At 41.5% G+C, this 16,322-nt stretch overlaps 1 protein-coding gene across 1 annotated transcript in view; it reads left to right on the forward strand.

Moving 5' to 3' along the window:
- Positions 1-3,464: 3,464 nt before the first annotated feature.
- Positions 3,465-16,322, forward strand: part of UBE3D (ubiquitin protein ligase E3D) — a 37,931-nt gene continuing 25,073 nt past the window's right edge. Inside the window, exons 1-3 of the mRNA XM_024193204.3 lie at positions 3,465-3,614; positions 5,160-5,356; positions 6,731-6,821. Of these exons, the coding sequence (XP_024048972.2) occupies positions 3,553-3,614; positions 5,160-5,356; positions 6,731-6,821 (350 nt within the window). The 5' untranslated portion in view covers positions 3,465-3,552. The remainder of the gene's footprint in view (positions 3,615-5,159; positions 5,357-6,730; positions 6,822-16,322) is intronic.

Genomic DNA, 16,322 nt, shown 5'->3' on the forward strand with positions numbered 1-16,322 from the left:
GGGGGAGGCTGGTGTATGGGGGCTGCCCCGCGGCTGGGCTCTGGGGCTGCCCCGCGACTGGCCTCGGGGGGGGGGCAGCTGGTGTCTGGGGGGGTCCCCATGGCTGGACTTTGTGGGGAAGAGGAGGATGGTGGTGTCTGGGCCAGGGGCTGCCCCATGGCTCTGCTCTGGGGGGGAAAGGGGTGTGGGTATCTGGGCTGGGTGGTGCCCAAATAAAATATGCAGAATTTTAAAATATTGTGCACAGATTTTTTTAATATTTTGGTGCAGAATTCCCCCAGGAGTAACATTATAAATAAGGCAACATTTTAGTCATGGGTATTTTTAGTAAAAGTCATGGACAGGTCACAGGCAGTAAACAAAAATTCACAGCCCGTGACCTGTCCATGACTTTTACTATATACCCCTAACTAAAACTTGGGCGGGGAGCCGCAGGTGCTCTGGGGGATGTGGTCCAGGTGCTGGTGCTGGGGGAAACAGGTTGGCAGCAGCGTGCGGCCCAGGACTCCCACTGGTGCTGGGGTGGGAGGGTTGGTGGGCCTGGCAGGGGCTCCCTATCCGGCTCCACGTGTCCCTGCAGCTCTGAGGTGGAAGAAGGGTCAGGGGGCTCTGCACGCTGCTCCCGCCACAAGCGCCAGCTGCGAACCTCCCATTGGCTGGAAACTGCAGCCAATGGGAGTTGCAGGGGCGGAGCCTGCGGGTGAGGGCAGCGCGCAGAGCCCCCTGGCCTCTCCACCTAGGAGAAGCTGCAGGGCCATGCCAGTGGGAGCTGGGGAGTCCCCCACCCTGAGGTAAGCCCTCCCCTAGCCCTGAGCCCCCTCCCAAACACCCAAACTGCTGCTGCTGCTGGTCACTGAAGAAGTCACAGAGGTCACAGAAAGTCATGGAATGCGTGACTTCCGTGACCGCCATGACAGTCTCACAGCCTTAATTATAAATTCCTTGTTGCTGACTCTCTCTTTTTGTGTGAATGTCCAGCACCTACCACAGTGGGGCCCTAATCTTAGTTGGGGCCTATAGGCAGTAAACAACAATTGTAACAATAAATAATGTGGAAATATATGTGTTAGTGCATGTTAGTTGTGTAACATGAATACATGTGTGTATCTGTGCATGGGAGTCAGTTTCTAGAGATTTATGTATATGGGTATATGGACAGGTGTGGATGTCTGTGGTTGTGCTTTATGGATTTGTATTTGGGCTTCAGGAGTGGGCCTTTTAATGGACCCATTGCAGATGTGATAATGTGTAGTCCTAATTCCATATGTGAAATAAATAACACATAAAATTACCATATAGGCATTTCTGAAATAAAAATTATATTTCTTGGTCTATCATTTCCACAAATTACCACCATTGACAAATGTGAACTGTACTCCATTCACTCATAGATGGAACAGAATCGTTGCACTAATGTTGCATTATACAAAACATTTATACAGGTGATGTGACATGAACAAATCAGGTTTTGTACTTGTCAGACATTGCTCTTGGCAAGTCATTAAAAAAATAGAGCTGAGAGTGGTGAAGATTCTGATTTCCCTTTTGGATTACCCATTATCCTCTGAGAAAATAAAACAGAGCCCCAATTTTGTTTCATGGTTTTAGGTTAAAGAAAAACAGTTACATTGCCATCTTATTTCCCAATATTCTGTTTTACAAATTATATTCTTACTAGCTGTCAACTCACCTGCATTTGAAGTTAAATTCACTTTGACCTACTCACCCTTTTTATCATTCATCCATTTTGGAGAGCAACACAGGCATATGTATATGGCATGGGTGAAACAAATACTGGAATACTGTGTCCGTTTCTGGCATCTACATTTTAAATAGGATGTTGAAAACTTGGAGAGGGTGTAGAAGAGAGCCACAAAGATAATTTGAGGACTATAGAAAATGCCTTACCACGAGAGGCTTAAAGAGCTCAGTATGTTTAGTTTATCAAAAAGAAGACTGAGACATAATTACGGTGTAGAAGTGTCTTCATCGGGAAACAATGTCAGATAAAAGGGCTCCTTAATTTAGCAGAGAAAGGCTAACAAGAACTAATGTCGTGAAGCTGAAGCCAGAAAAAAATCAAATTAGAAAGAAGGCACACATTTTTATCAGTGAGAGCGATTAACAATTGGAACAAATGACCATGGGAAGAGGTGGATTCTCCATCTCATGTGGTCTTTAAATTGAGACTAGATGCATTTCTGGAAGATATGCTTTAGCCAAACATAAGCTATTTAACGAGTTATTGGGCTCAATGCATGCATACTGGGGTGAAATGTAACGGCCTGTGATATAGAGGAGGTTAGAATTAGTCTCAGTCTCTATAAAATTATTGCTGGGATTGAAATGGAGCAGAGTGAGGACTATTGCTTTGATCCTGCAAGTACTTATGCATGTGAATAACTTTACACGTGTGAGTAGTCCCATTCAATTCAGTGGAACTACATACATATGTAATGATATTTATGTTCATTTATTTGCTGGATTGAAAGAGAGAAGGTGGAGAGAAAGAGAGAACACTGAAGATGAATATTGGAGAAGAAAGTAAAATCACAAAAGGAAAGAGGATTTTTAAAAAGAGTATTTTAAAGAAAATAAATGTAAAAAGAAATAAAAGTAGCTTCTGGGGGGAGGGAAGACAAACAAACTAGAGGAAGTTAAAACATAGGGCCCAATACTAAGCCCATCGACTTCACAGGGAGCAGGACTCAGCCCACAGGCAGGCTTCTAGATATAGAAAAGAGAAAAAAATGGAGTAATAGGAGACAGAACTTTAAGAAAAACACCACATATGCAAGATTTGCATAAAATAATGAGTGGGCTACACTGTTTAGGCAAAGAAGAAACTTCCCTTCCTTTTCCCTCCAATGACCTTAAAAACAAATTGGGATTTAATTGTTATTATAAAACATTTCTCCAGCGCTGTAAAATTACATGGGGCATTATAAACACAAGTTTAACTCCTGCAACCCCTTCTTTCCTGAGCAGGGTCATTGGGGATACTCAGGTGAAGAAGCACTTCTTAGCCCAGCAGTGAATATGTTCTGGTCTTGCAGGAGGTGGGTAACTGGCAGAGCTCAAAGCTGGCTACTGGGAGCAAGATCAGCTCTCTCTGTTACTGGTAGGGTGACCAGACAGCAAATGTGAAAAATTGGGTCAGGGGTGAGGGGATTAATAGGAGCCTATATAAGAAAAAGACACAAAAATTGGGATTGTCCCTATAAAATCGGGACATCTGGTCACCCTAGTTACTAGGATGGGATAGCGTGGCACTCCCCAGAAGCGAAGTCCGCTTTGTGGGAGGCTCTTATCTCTGTGCGGTGTGCAGGGCGGGCACTGCAGTTCCAGAGGGCGCTGTTGGGGCGGCAGGGAGGGCGGCACAAGCATGCTCTGCTCTTGTTCCTTCTTCGCTGAAAAAGCTTCCTGGGCTGGGTTCAGACAGTCCCCTCTCCACGTGGGTTCACCGGCGGGCAGCTTGACCGGGAGTAGCCTGGGCGTTCCATAGCCCCGTAACATCAGGCGCCCGGGCAGAGAGCTTCGGGCGGCGCGCACATGGAGGAGTCAGTTTTCCTGGAGATCAGGCGGAGGATGCAGAGCGGGCTGCTGATTATCCGGTATTGCTGAGGAGCGGCTGTGTCCGCTTCCCTCTCCCTGCGCGGGGCCGAGCCCCTTACCTTGCTGCCTAGCCGTGCCTGCTCAGGAGCTCCTGCTCACGGGTCTTTTGGAGGCACGGTGGGGACAGCGCATCTGCAAGCCTGGCTCTTGTGGCGGCTGGAGTTCTGGGGTCATTCAGGTGCAACCACTTGGGTGACAAGAACGTGCCCCCCCCCCCTTTTACTGTTCTGTTGGCATTTTGATGTACCCAAGGCTCCTTGTGTTGCTTGACTGGTGGTTACCTAAGCACAGTCCTTCAGCATTCCCCTTGTGCGTGTAGTCGCTATCCCAGCACCGCGTAATCTCCCCAAGTAGTCTTAGTTTCTAATTTTACTCTTAATGTAATTTCTAATCTTAAAAATCATTATATATCAACCGAAAAGCATTTAGATGATGTTCCTCTATTTACTGAGGTATTTATCTGATTCTGTTTCATATATTCTTTGAATTCCAAACTTAATTGCGCAAATAAACCTGTTTGCCCGGCTTCCCCTCCCTCAACAAATACATAAGTAACTTTCAACAATAACATTTGCAAATGCGTCAAAATCTATTATGTGGGCACTGTACATGATTTGTGAAGTTCAATATCTTGACTGCAGAAATCAGCAAAATGCATTCCATATGTAATAAAAAGTGAAAAATGTGGATGAAAACGAATATCATACTACTTACTATGAATCTTGGAAACAGTTGGCCCAGTGAATTTCAAAGGCACATCAAACCCATACAGAAAGTATTAAAAGTGACTTTTTCCTCTGTGATTTCTGCAAAATACTGTTTCCACATTTAAATGTGTTGGTTTCTTCTAATTAACAAAGGTCTGTTTTTCTGCCTCCCTCATAGTGTGGTCTGGGAACAGGCAACTATTAACATTAGGAACTGATATTTCCTCTTCTAGTTTTAATCTACTCTGAGGGTTCAGTGGGAATTATGAGTGCAAGGAATTCAGGTTCAGATACCTTGGACCCAGTTCTATCCACATGCAATTTGATGGGAATTTTGCTGGTGATTTAAATGGGAGAAAGACTGAACATTTTATTTATAATTATTGTGACCCCTCCCACATGATCTTTTAAACATGTAAACATCGTACTGTCTCTCATTTTTGTGTAATTTTGATACGTGGCTGGGATTTTTGACAGTTGAAACTATTTTTCCCGTCACATTTTTGTTTCACGGTTTTAGGTTAAAGAAAAACAGTTACATTGCCATCTTATTTCCCAATAAATAAATCTTGTGTGTACTAATTTGGAGACAAATATTTGTGGATTGTAGAAAAGTATGCATTAATTTTTGGTTTTAATCCATATACATTTCTTAATGTTGGACTCAACAAAAAATTGCATCATCCACAGCCACAAAATTTAAATAAATAAAAGTCAGAAGCATTTCAACTTTGAGAAAATTTGTTTGTTTAAACAAGTCAACATTATGTATGACTAAACCCTCATTGTAAAGCTTTCTTTCTGATATAAAAATTTATGTGTATTTTAAATCTCTAGTGAGCCAAAAGCAGGAAATTTGCCAGTGGATATTACAGTGGCTCCAGGATCATTAGAAATAAAAAGTTGTCAAGCCTGCAAGATGATCAGCTTTCCTGCAGAGGTCAGGATTGTTCCTTCTTCCTGTCGAGGACTACAGTATATAGTTGGAGATGGTTTACATGTGAGGCTGCAAGTTCAAGCAGATTCAAATACAAGTAAGGGTGACCAATTATTTTGTTTTCCTTTGATTTAGACACTGTATACCAAATTCCTTGAGAAGAAGAAAAGCAAGGCCATTGTTTAGAAAATATAATTTTTGTTTATGGATAATCTGAGACTTTTTACAAGTTATTTCGAACATAGAGAAAAACAAGGTGAGAAAATAACTAGGGCTGTCAAGCGATTAAACAATAATAGAATACTATGTATTTAAATATTTTGGGATGTTTTCTACATTTTCAAATATATTGATTTCAATTACAACACAGAATACAAAGTGTACAGTGCTCGCTTTATATTTTTGATTACAAATATTTGCACTGTAAAAAACAAAAGAAATAGTATTTTTCAAATATTTGTAATTAAAATATAAAGCGAGCACTGTACACATTGTATTCTGTGTTTTAACTGAAATCAATATATATGAAAATGTAGAAAACATCCCAAAATATTTAATACATTTCAGTTGGTATTCTGTTGTTTAACAGTGCAATTAATCGCGATAAATTTTTTTAATAGCGATTAATTTTTTTGAGTTAATCATGTGAGTTAACTGCAATTAATTGACAGCCCTAATTTTTCACTATGGCAACTTAGGGCTCCAGTTTTGAAAATGTGGCATATGCTGGCTACTTCTGCAGTTCAAATTAATCTGTCCACAATGGTACACTTGTAGCTTTGTTTTGATTCAGTCATATTTATTGATTATTTTTAGTTCTCTGTTATAACTGGGGAAATATGCTGTCTGAACTGGCTTTAGTTGTAGTGTTTTCTCTTTGCTGGCCAGCAGAGGGTATTGCTATATTGGAAACTGTCATTTTTTGAGAGAGAGCATGTTTTGTTGCTATGTTATATACCTGTACTTGGTTGACAGTTTAGACTATTGCTCCTCCCCCTCTCCCCCCCCCCCAAATATCTAGTGTGGTAAGTTAAGGGAGGCACCATCACACAGCAAAGCCAGAGATCAGTAGAGCTTACATTAACAGGGTTAAGATTTAATTTGATCTAAATGTAACTTTACAAGGATCCTCTTGACCCTGACACAACTTCAGCCTCTCCAACATGAAGCTTGTAAAACTGTTAAAAATGACCATTCAAATACAGCGTGTATTCATTACAGTAAATGCTAGATGCTGTGAATATGGGTCTTCCTTCAGCTCTGCTTGCCTGTTCTCTTCTTGTAAGCAGGCAGAATTTTGAAGTGTACAAAGAATTTGGTGTGTGGAATGTCAATATTTTTCTTCTTGCTTGTAGTAGTTAGAATCTCAGCTTTCTGGAGCTAATGAGTGGATACCCAAGTTTTTTATGTGCAAATTTATGTAGATTCAACAGGAACTTGATGTTTATTATGTCCTCTTTAATATCTGTAGAATTAATTTCAACTTTGAGTGAAAGTCTGAAGGCAAAGAAGAGTTGCACCTTTTACTGTCAATCTTGTGGTGAAATCATAATAAAAGAACGGTAAGAAATAGTTTTATGTTTTATATTAATAAATGCTGCATAACATAAGAACATAAAAACGGCCATACTGGGTCAGACCAAAGGTCCAGCAAGCCCAGTATCCTGTCTTCCGACAGTGGCCAGTGCCAAGTGCTTCAGAGGGAATGAACAGAACAGGTAATCATCAAGTGGTCCATCTCCTGTCACCCATTCCCAGCTTCTGGCAAACAGAGGCTAGGGACACCATTCCTGCCCATCCTGGCTAATAGGCATTGATGGACCTAGTCTCCATGAATTTATCTAGTTCTTTTTTGAACCCTGTTATAGTTTTGGCCTTCACAACATCCTCTGGCAAGGAGTTCCACAGGTTGACTGTGCGTTGTGTGAAGAAATACTTCCATTTGTTTGTTTTAAATCTGCTGCTGATTAATTTCATTTGGTGACCTCTAGTTCTTGTGTTATGAGAAGGAGTAAATAGTACTTCCTTATTTACTTTCTCCACACCAGTCAAGATTTTATAGACCTCTATCATATCCCCCTTTAGTTGTCTCTTTTCCAAGCTGAAAAGTCCCAGTCTTATTAATCTCTCCTCATATGGAAGCTGTTCCATACCCCTAATAATTTTTGTTGTCCTTTTCTGTACATTTTCCAGTTCCTATATATCTTTTTTTTTGAGACGAGGCAACCACATCTGCGCAGTATGCAAGATGTGAGCGTACCATGGATTTATATAGAGGCAATATGATATTTTCTGTCTTATTATCTATCCCTTTCCTATTGTTTCCTAATATTCTGTTAGGAGTGGTTGCTATTCGTGTTACTCATGCTCTAAGATGGACAGGTTAAAAGTCATATTTTTAAAAGCCTCCTCACCTGTTACTCATGTACACCAGAGATTGTTAAAAGTGAAATTATCTGAAACAAATCTTTCATCATTTACGCTATTTGTTTACTTTTGGAATGTCACTCAAAGTGGAAAATAACAAGAGACTAGGGGAGACAATGTGTTTCAGTGGTTAGGGCACTGGACAGGAATTTAGGAGATCTGGGTTCCTTTCCTGGCTCTGCACTGTAGCAGACAAGTCATTTCGTCTGTCTGTCTGCCTCAGACTCCCCATCTGTGGAATGAGGATGATGAGTCTTATTCTCTTCTGTGTTTTGAGGTATAGGGCTTTTCATCCATAGATAAGAGGTAAGTGTATTTATTAGTCAGTTTCCTTTTCTGGTTGTCCTACACTAACAAAGCACTTCAGTATGTTGTATTGCAAATACTGCAGGGAACGTTTAAGTCAAAGAGATTGTTTGTTTAAGAAATGTTAATGATTATTAATTAATTATAGCTTTAGGAGCACTTTTTAAATATAAATGTATACATGTTTTTGTATCCTTCTGCATTTCGGGAATCCTGTTTGATTCTGCTCATTCTGTCCTATAAATTCTCCCTTGTCAACAAGTTGTACTTATAGTGTGACCAACCAGAGTAGGTGTTGGTGGAAAGCTACCTTTTGTCTCCCAGGGAAAGGGTAAAATTAGCCCTTTGCCCTGAAAGTTATAGAGTCATAATAAAGAAGTATAATACAATTTTTCTGAAGAGATTTTCTGTAGTGGTTAGTGTGCTTCTGTGGAACCCCATGTGCTGAGCACTCTCTACTACAGGACTTGAAGAAGCTTGGCACGTGGAGGATGGGGCCTGTGCCCAGTAACATCTGTAGCTGTTAGGACACTCTCTCCCATTCCCCCTGTTCCCAAGATTTCAAAATCCTAGATCCGAACTCCTCCAAACTTGGGAAAGTTAATATCTCGAGCTGAACTTTTTATTGGACTCCTACTGCTAAATGGGCCAAATCGGCTTCCCAGATTTGAGCAGCCCTGAACCTTCAGAAGTGTGTAAGCTGTACCTGAACTTTGTGTGTCTGCCTTATCTCTCTCTCTTACAAAGTCTGCAGATTGACCGTGAATTTTAGTGCAGAGTTGTCTAGCTGTCGTGATGAGCAATTTGACAGCTTCAGCTGAACATGTGCACATTCTAACAGACGTACTTGCTATCTCTTAGGATCTGTGTCACTCCTAATATTCAAATTGGCAATTCAAATGTAATCCGTTTCTATTATATTGCCATCAGCTGTACTGATTTATGACTTACTCGAGTGTAACCAAATGATGATTCCATGGCTGTTCCTTATGAAGTGTTTTAGCAGCTAATTTGTGTTTTATTTTTATATATTTAAAGAATGACCAGAACTTGTTAAGTTCTTGTCAGTAGTATTTGTGATATTTTCAGTTGAATGCTATCAGAGGCATTTCCATCCCCAAATAAACATTGTTTCAAATTTTAATTTATTTACTATATGAATGGATACTGCACTCTTCTCCACGCCTGAGCACACAGAAGATCAAATTGGAATAAAAGGCTGAAGTGTGTGGGGCGTGGCAATGGCTCTCCACCATGCTTTTCTCCTTTCAGGAAGCCTCTGGTGCTTGGTTTGGCTACAGAGATCTGGAAGGTATGACAGGATGGAGCAGGGTAGCTGCCACTGTATCTTGTGTTCTCGTTTCCCACACTGCCTCATTTCCAAGCTGAAGTCAGTATTGTAGTTAATGCTGTTAGAAACAACATTAGTTCCCTCTGGCTTTGGCATCACCAGAGAGAGGGGTAGCGTATGACAGATAGCTTGTGATAACATAGATGTTGGGGGGGGTGGGAGGGGAAGAAGGTTGCAGAGATGTGTGGAGGGCAGGTTTTCCTTGCAGATGATCAGAGATCCACTGGGTTAGAGCCTGATTCTTTCCACGAGTCTCATGGCTCTCCAGAGATCCAGAATCATGCCCTCTGCCCCTTCCATACTACCCAATGTAGGGAAGGTTGTCAGATTTTCCATGGCCTGAAAGCTGCAGAGATTTCAGGATGCTTTTTTCTTTCCTACTGATTATACTGTAGAAGAGGAGGTTATAGACAAAAAGTACGCCTTTCAGGGCTTTGCTTCTGTCATTCAGTAGCTTTCAGAGAGTAGAGCAGAATGTAACTTAAATTAATTTTCATGAATTTATCTTTTAAGGAGATTGCCCTTTCCATTAGGCCAAAAAATTATTTTTGCTACACAAGTGCTTTATATGTGCATTGAAAAATCAAATGCAGAATAGAGTGTTTTTTAATTATTGCATTACATTTACTGTTATGACTGAATTCCCAAGTTTTATGTGTAGAGCAAACATCTGACTACTTAATTTATGTTAAAGAAAGGTATCAAGTATCAGAGGGGTAGCCGTGTTAGTCTGAATCTGTAAAAAGCAACAGAGGGTCCTGTGGCACCTTTAAGACTAACAGAAGTATTGGAGCATAAGCTTTCGTGGGTGAATGCCCACTTCATCAGACGCAAGTAATGGAAATTTCCAGAGGCAGGTATAAATCAGTATGGAGATAACGAGGTTAGTTCAATCAGGGAGGGTGAGGTGCTCTGCTAGTAGTTGAGGTGTGAACACTAAGGGAGGAGAAACTGCTTCTGTAGTTGGATAGCCATTCACAGTCTTTGTTTAATCCTGATCTGATGGTGTCAAATTTGCAAATGAACTGGAGCTCAGCAGTTTCTCTTTGGAGTCTGGTCCTGAAGTTTTTTTGCTGTAAGATGGCTACCTTTACATCTGCTATTGTGTGGCCAGGGAGGTTGAAGTGTTCTACAGGTTTTTGTATATTGCCATTCCTGATATCTGACTTGTGTCCATTTATCCTCTTGCGTAGTGACTGTCCAGTTTGGCCAATGTACATAGCAGAGGGGCATTGCTGGCACATGATGGTATATATATATAACATTGGTGGACGTGCAGGTGAATGAGCCGGTGATGTTGTAGCTGATCTGGTTAGGTCCTGTGATGGTGTTGCTGGTGTAGATATGTGGGCAGAGTTGGCATTGAGGTTTGTTGCATGGGTTGGTTCCTGAGTTAGAGTTGTTATGGTGCAGTGCGTGGTTGCTGGTGACAATATGCTTAAGGTTGGCGGGTTGTCTGTGGGCGAGGACTGGCCTGCCTCCCAAGGTCTGTGAAAGTGAGGGATCATTGTCCAGGATGGGTTGTAGATCACTGATGATGCGTTGGAGAGGTTTAAGCTGAGGACTGTAGGTGATGGCCAGTGGGGTTCTGTTGGTTTCTTTTTTGGGCCTGTCTTGTAGCAGGAGGCTTCTGGGTACACGTCTGGCTCTGTTGATTTGTTTCTTTATTTCCTTGTGTGGGTATCGTAGTTTTGAGAATGCTTGGTGAAGATCTTGTAGGTGTTGGTCTCTGTCTGAGGGGTTGGAGCAGATGCGGTTGTACCTCAGCGCTTGGCTGTAGACGATGGATCGTGTGGTGTGTCCGGGGTGAAAGCTGGAGGCATGAAGGTAGGCGTAGCGGTCGGTGGGTTTTCGGTATAGGGTGGTGTTAACGTGGCCATCGCTTATTTGTACTGTGGTGTCTAGGAAGTGGACCTCCCATGTAGATTGGTCTGATGTTGATGGTGGGGTGGAAGCTGTTGAAATCATGGTGGAATTCTTCCAGGGTCTCCTTCCCATGGGTCCAGATGATGAAGATGTCATCAATGTAGTGTAGGTAGAGAAGGGGCGTGAGTGGACGAGAGCTGAGGAAGCGTTGTTCCGGGTCAGCCATAAAAATGTTGTGGGGCCATGCGGGTGCCCATGGCGGTGCCACTGGTCTGGAGGTATATATTGTCACCAAATTTGAAATAATTGTGCGTGAGGATAAAGTCACAGAGCTCAGCAACCAGTTGTGCTGTGGCATCATCAGGGATACTGTTCCTGACAGCTTGTATTCCATCTGTGTGTGGGATGTTTGTGTAGAGAGCCTCTACATCCATGGTGGCTAGGATGGTGTTTTCTGGGAGGTCACCAATGCATTGTAGTTTTCTCAGGAAATCAGTGGTGTCACGGAGATAGCTGGGAGTGCTGGTGACGTAGGGTCTGAGTAGGGAGTCCACATATCCAGACAGTCCTTCAGTGAGAGTGCCAATGCCAGAGATGATGGGGCGTCCAGGATTTCCAGGTTTGTGGATCTTGGGTAGTAGATAGAATAACCCCGGTCGGGGTTCTAATGGTATGTTGATTTGTTCCTGTGTTAGTGTAGGGAGTGTCCTGAGTAGATGGTGCAGTTTCTTAGTGTATTCCTCAGTGGGATCTGAGGAAAGTGGCCTGTAGAATTTGGTATTGGAGAGTTGTCTGGCAGCCTCCTTCTGGTAGTCAGACCTGTTCATGATGACAACAGCACCTTCTTTATCAGCCTCTTTGATAATGTCAGGGTGGTTTCTGAGGCTGTGGATGGCATTGCATTCTGCACGACTTAGGTTATGAGGCAAGCGATGTTGTTTTTCCACAATTTCTGCCTGTGCACGTCGGCGGAAGCATTCTATGTATAGGTCCAGACTGTCATTTCGACCCTCAGGAGGAGTCCATGTGGAGTTCTTCTTCCTGTGTTGTTGCGTCGGATGAAGTGGGCATTCACCCACAAAAGCTTATGCTCCAATACTTCTGTTAGTCTTAAAGGTGCCACAGGACCCTCTGTTGCTTTTTAAAGAAAGGTATATTATTCTAAATTCAATGAAGGTTTTGGGGCGGGGTAATCTACATCAAGTCATACAATTTTATTTTTAAATTTTATAATGCAAATAGATTTTCAATAGAGAGGATTTTAATGTATACTTTCTAAAAATAATGTTAATGTTGGACTGCAGTTTTGGGGTATTATATAAATTAAAAGAGAGAAGAAAATCTGAAACAGAGTCTTCTTCCAATATAGGACCCTGTGTGGGTAGAGCCTTACAATAGCGTGGGGTCCCATTGAGGGACTGGACCCCTAATAAGCCCATGTTGTTGTATTAGATCAGCTTGAGTGAATCATTGCTCAATACAATTCAAACTCTTCTAAAACTGAACTAGTGCTGCATTAATTTGATGTCATTTATCCAGTTCTAGAGACAGATAAGGGCCCAGATCCTGGCTTCCCACTGACAGATGTACAAGGCCCAAAATGTAATAGAAAAGCTGTATTTCTGCATAGGATGGCCAAGCCAAGGGGGTAGATGGTCTGTTTAGGAGGGCTCTGCAGCCCCCCATATGAGGCAAGCTGTGGCAATGCTGCAGCTGCTATTGTTATGTAAGGCTGTGTGGGGTACTTGGTGGAGACTAAAGGTCTCTGTCTGGCAAGGCAAGGTGGGGGCTCTGGGCTGCAGGTGCAGATCAGACATTGACAGGTGCCAGTTTACAGCAGGCTTTGTTGGTTTATGTTACATAATGCTTGAAGAAAACAAATATAATTGTTAAATACAACTCTAGTTGCTGTAAAGCAAAGAACACCATGTAGTAATAGGAGTGGATGGATTTGAGAGCAGTAAGGAAGATTGGATAAGGCATTTGACAAGCCCCAAAATAACTGGTTAGTTGATGGAACAAATATTGGTTGAATATTATGAGATAATGTCAAAAATGATCAAATATTTTAAAGCACTAATTTATTAGAACAGTAATAAAACAGTAAGACTTGATGGTCTCCAGTAGGCTTAGTCTTAGAAAGGTACTTATGCCTAATTAAAAAAAAAGTTACTTAAAGTTATTTTAACTCAGAAAAATGCCAAACACAATAAAATGAAGTTCTAAAAAATGAAAGAATGGAAGTATGATGCAATCAATAAAGTAGGCCGCTTTGTGCATCAAGGCGTTCATGCTGGAACATTTGACAGTTTTTGACTATGGTCAAATAATAGGTGGTCAATTGACTGGCTTGCCAAGCCTTGTCATAGCTACACTACAGAATTTGTAAGGATAGCTGTGTGAGGGGTTGGAACCCCCCTTTCGGGGTGCCACAAGACGTGCTGGGGTCCCACTGAGCCCACCTGTCCCAGCAGCCTGTGTTTCCCTTAATCTGTGTTGATGTGACAGGTTCTCAAGCCCCTTTCCAGCATACACACAGGTAGGGACACACCTAGCTGTAGAATCACATAGAGCCTGCGATCAGTTCTCTGTGGGAGGTCTCAGCTAAGGGATTGCCCAGCACTCATGTGCTCACCTCCTTTGATATGTAAACCCATAATAATATTGTCTTGCGCTGTATAGAGAGATCTGCACAGCGCAAGCTCATAAAAATCACCCCCCCTTCAATGTGGAGGGAGATATGCACAGCTTCTGCCCCCCCCCGAGTTATGAGTTGCACAAACTGGGTTTTGGTATAAACAAGAAATACATTTATTAACTACAAAAGGAAAATTTTAAGTGATAATAAGGGATAGGAAACAGAACAAAGCAGATTACCTTAGTAAATAAACAAAAAGTGCAAACTGAGCTTAACACACTAGATATGTAGGATATAAATTACCAAATTGTCACCCTGAGTGATAAACAGGCTGGCAGATTCTTAAGGCACAAGTTGCCTTGGCTTTCCCAGGTTTTCATACATAGGCTAAAAATCCTTCTAGCCTGGGACCATGACGTCCCACAGTTCAGTCTTTGTTCCTTAGGTGTGTTGTTGCAGGGAGAGTGAGGTCCCCTCATAATGTCATTTCCCCCCTTTTATATCTTCTCCCCACTTGCTGGAAAGCTCTTTTGCTGTGACCTGGGTCAAATAGTTCCCATTGTGTAGTGCTATCTCTGAGAGGTTTCTATTGTACACAGTTCCTGGGGTAATCCTTGTGCTTGTGTGCATTTCCTCAATGAGCCATTAACATTGTTTGGCCTTTTTACTCTCGTACCCAAAAGGCTGCCTGTGGACATGCCTGTGGACACCTCAAGACATGTTTCAGCAACACTACATATGTGTTATGTATTACTTCAGATACAACAATAGCACATACAATCCAATGAGGTATTACTGTCTGGCAGATCAAGACTTTTAGAATGACACCTCACAAGGCATAATTTGTATAAGACATCCTAATTACATGACAGTGGTGAATGTTGGGGTGTCCTTTAAATAGATTTTTTTAATATATTTCAACTCATCTGCAGACAGTATTGATTTTGATAAGGTGCTAATACAATCTGAAATCTATTTTGTTATCTAGAAAGAAGGAAACCTATGAAATATTTCACTTCTGCACAAGAATACAGAAGGTACCCAGGAAAGTATTGGCCTCTTAAGAGACCTCCTGATGGGAGACATGGTGGTGGTGGACTGCAGCGATGGGAAAATATGTGAGCGTTTGCTCAGAGATTGTGAGCTAACTTTAGAAAAAAACATATACATTTGCAAAGTGGTAAAGCAGGCAAAATTGCAAATGCAGGCTTTAAGTAAGGAGACAAGAAACTGTACATAGAAGGCAGCAGAAAGAGAAAGATAGGCATGAGAGGAAAACACACAAGGAAGCTCAAAGAATGGCCTCAAAATCTTGCAACAAACAGCCTAGAGAATGACATGGGATGTGTGGAAGTGACTGTGCATCTAGCCATTGTCCAGCATTTGGGCAAAAGTGTAGAATTTGCTTCACTGTAAATGAGTGAGACTGAGAGCTCTGTGCACTTAAGAAAAACAACACATCTGTGGGACTAGAGGAACATATCTGGGGAATTGTAGTCAGGCTTAGGAGGTTGTGGGTAATATGACCATTTAAAAACAAAAAGATGTTATGAAACATTTTTCTGTATGTATGTTTGGATTATATTGGTTTAAGGAGTAACTACTGTATTTCAAATATTTGACTTTTTATTAAAGTAGGCATAAAAACATGCACTGAGGAGGAATAAGAGAAGAGTTACTGTTTAAAAAAAATAGAATTTAACTTTTGCTTTTCATAGGCCAGATGTTCAAACAGAAACTGTATGCAAGAAAATAGTGTGTAGGTGTTTCAGACAAATGGAATTGTTCTTGTATAGCTTTGTGTGTGTATTCTGGCTTTGAGGCATCATGAAATATAATAAGGTGTTTTGAGGCATGTGTGACTTTTGTAAATTAAATTTGAGTCTAACTTCAGGTTGCATTATCCAGTGCAAGTAAAAGCACTATAGCATTTTTTATTTTGTTTGCTTTGTTTTGCTTCAAAGTCTGATTGCCTCCCTGTGAGCATGGAAGGCCTTCAGAATGCATAACTGACCTTGGTGAGTGTATACTGCAGAGAGACCTGTATTGATGTTGCATGGACGTCTGATGTAAAAGAGAGAGATGAGAACTTTAAAGAGAATTTTTTAAAATGCTCATTATTATGTTTTTCATGACTATAACTTGATGTATTTTATTTTTATCTCATTGTTCACTTCACTAGTTGTCAATGCCAATTTCTGTAGTATAATTGCTGGAGATCAGGCTGAGCCTGAGTCTTTCCACCTGTTGGGCATGATGTAAGATTCACCTGTTTATGCAGCCATTTCCCAAATAATCTTGTCATGAGTTGCTGCCATTGCCTTCTCAGAATTCATCCAATGGGCTTCAACATCTATAAGTATGTACCTTTTACAGGAGGAGGGAAGGCCAGCTCTTTCTTTTTGGGGGAATCTCATGTTTGCTTGTTTTTTTGCAGTGTGTTCAGACCCATTGATGACAGGTGCCTTAGAAATG

Source organism: Terrapene carolina, unplaced genomic scaffold (genome assembly GCF_002925995.2).
Source record: "Terrapene carolina triunguis isolate 2854851 unplaced genomic scaffold, T_m_triunguis-2.0 Scaffold42, whole genome shotgun sequence".
NCBI lineage: Eukaryota > Metazoa > Chordata > Testudines > Emydidae > Terrapene > Terrapene triunguis.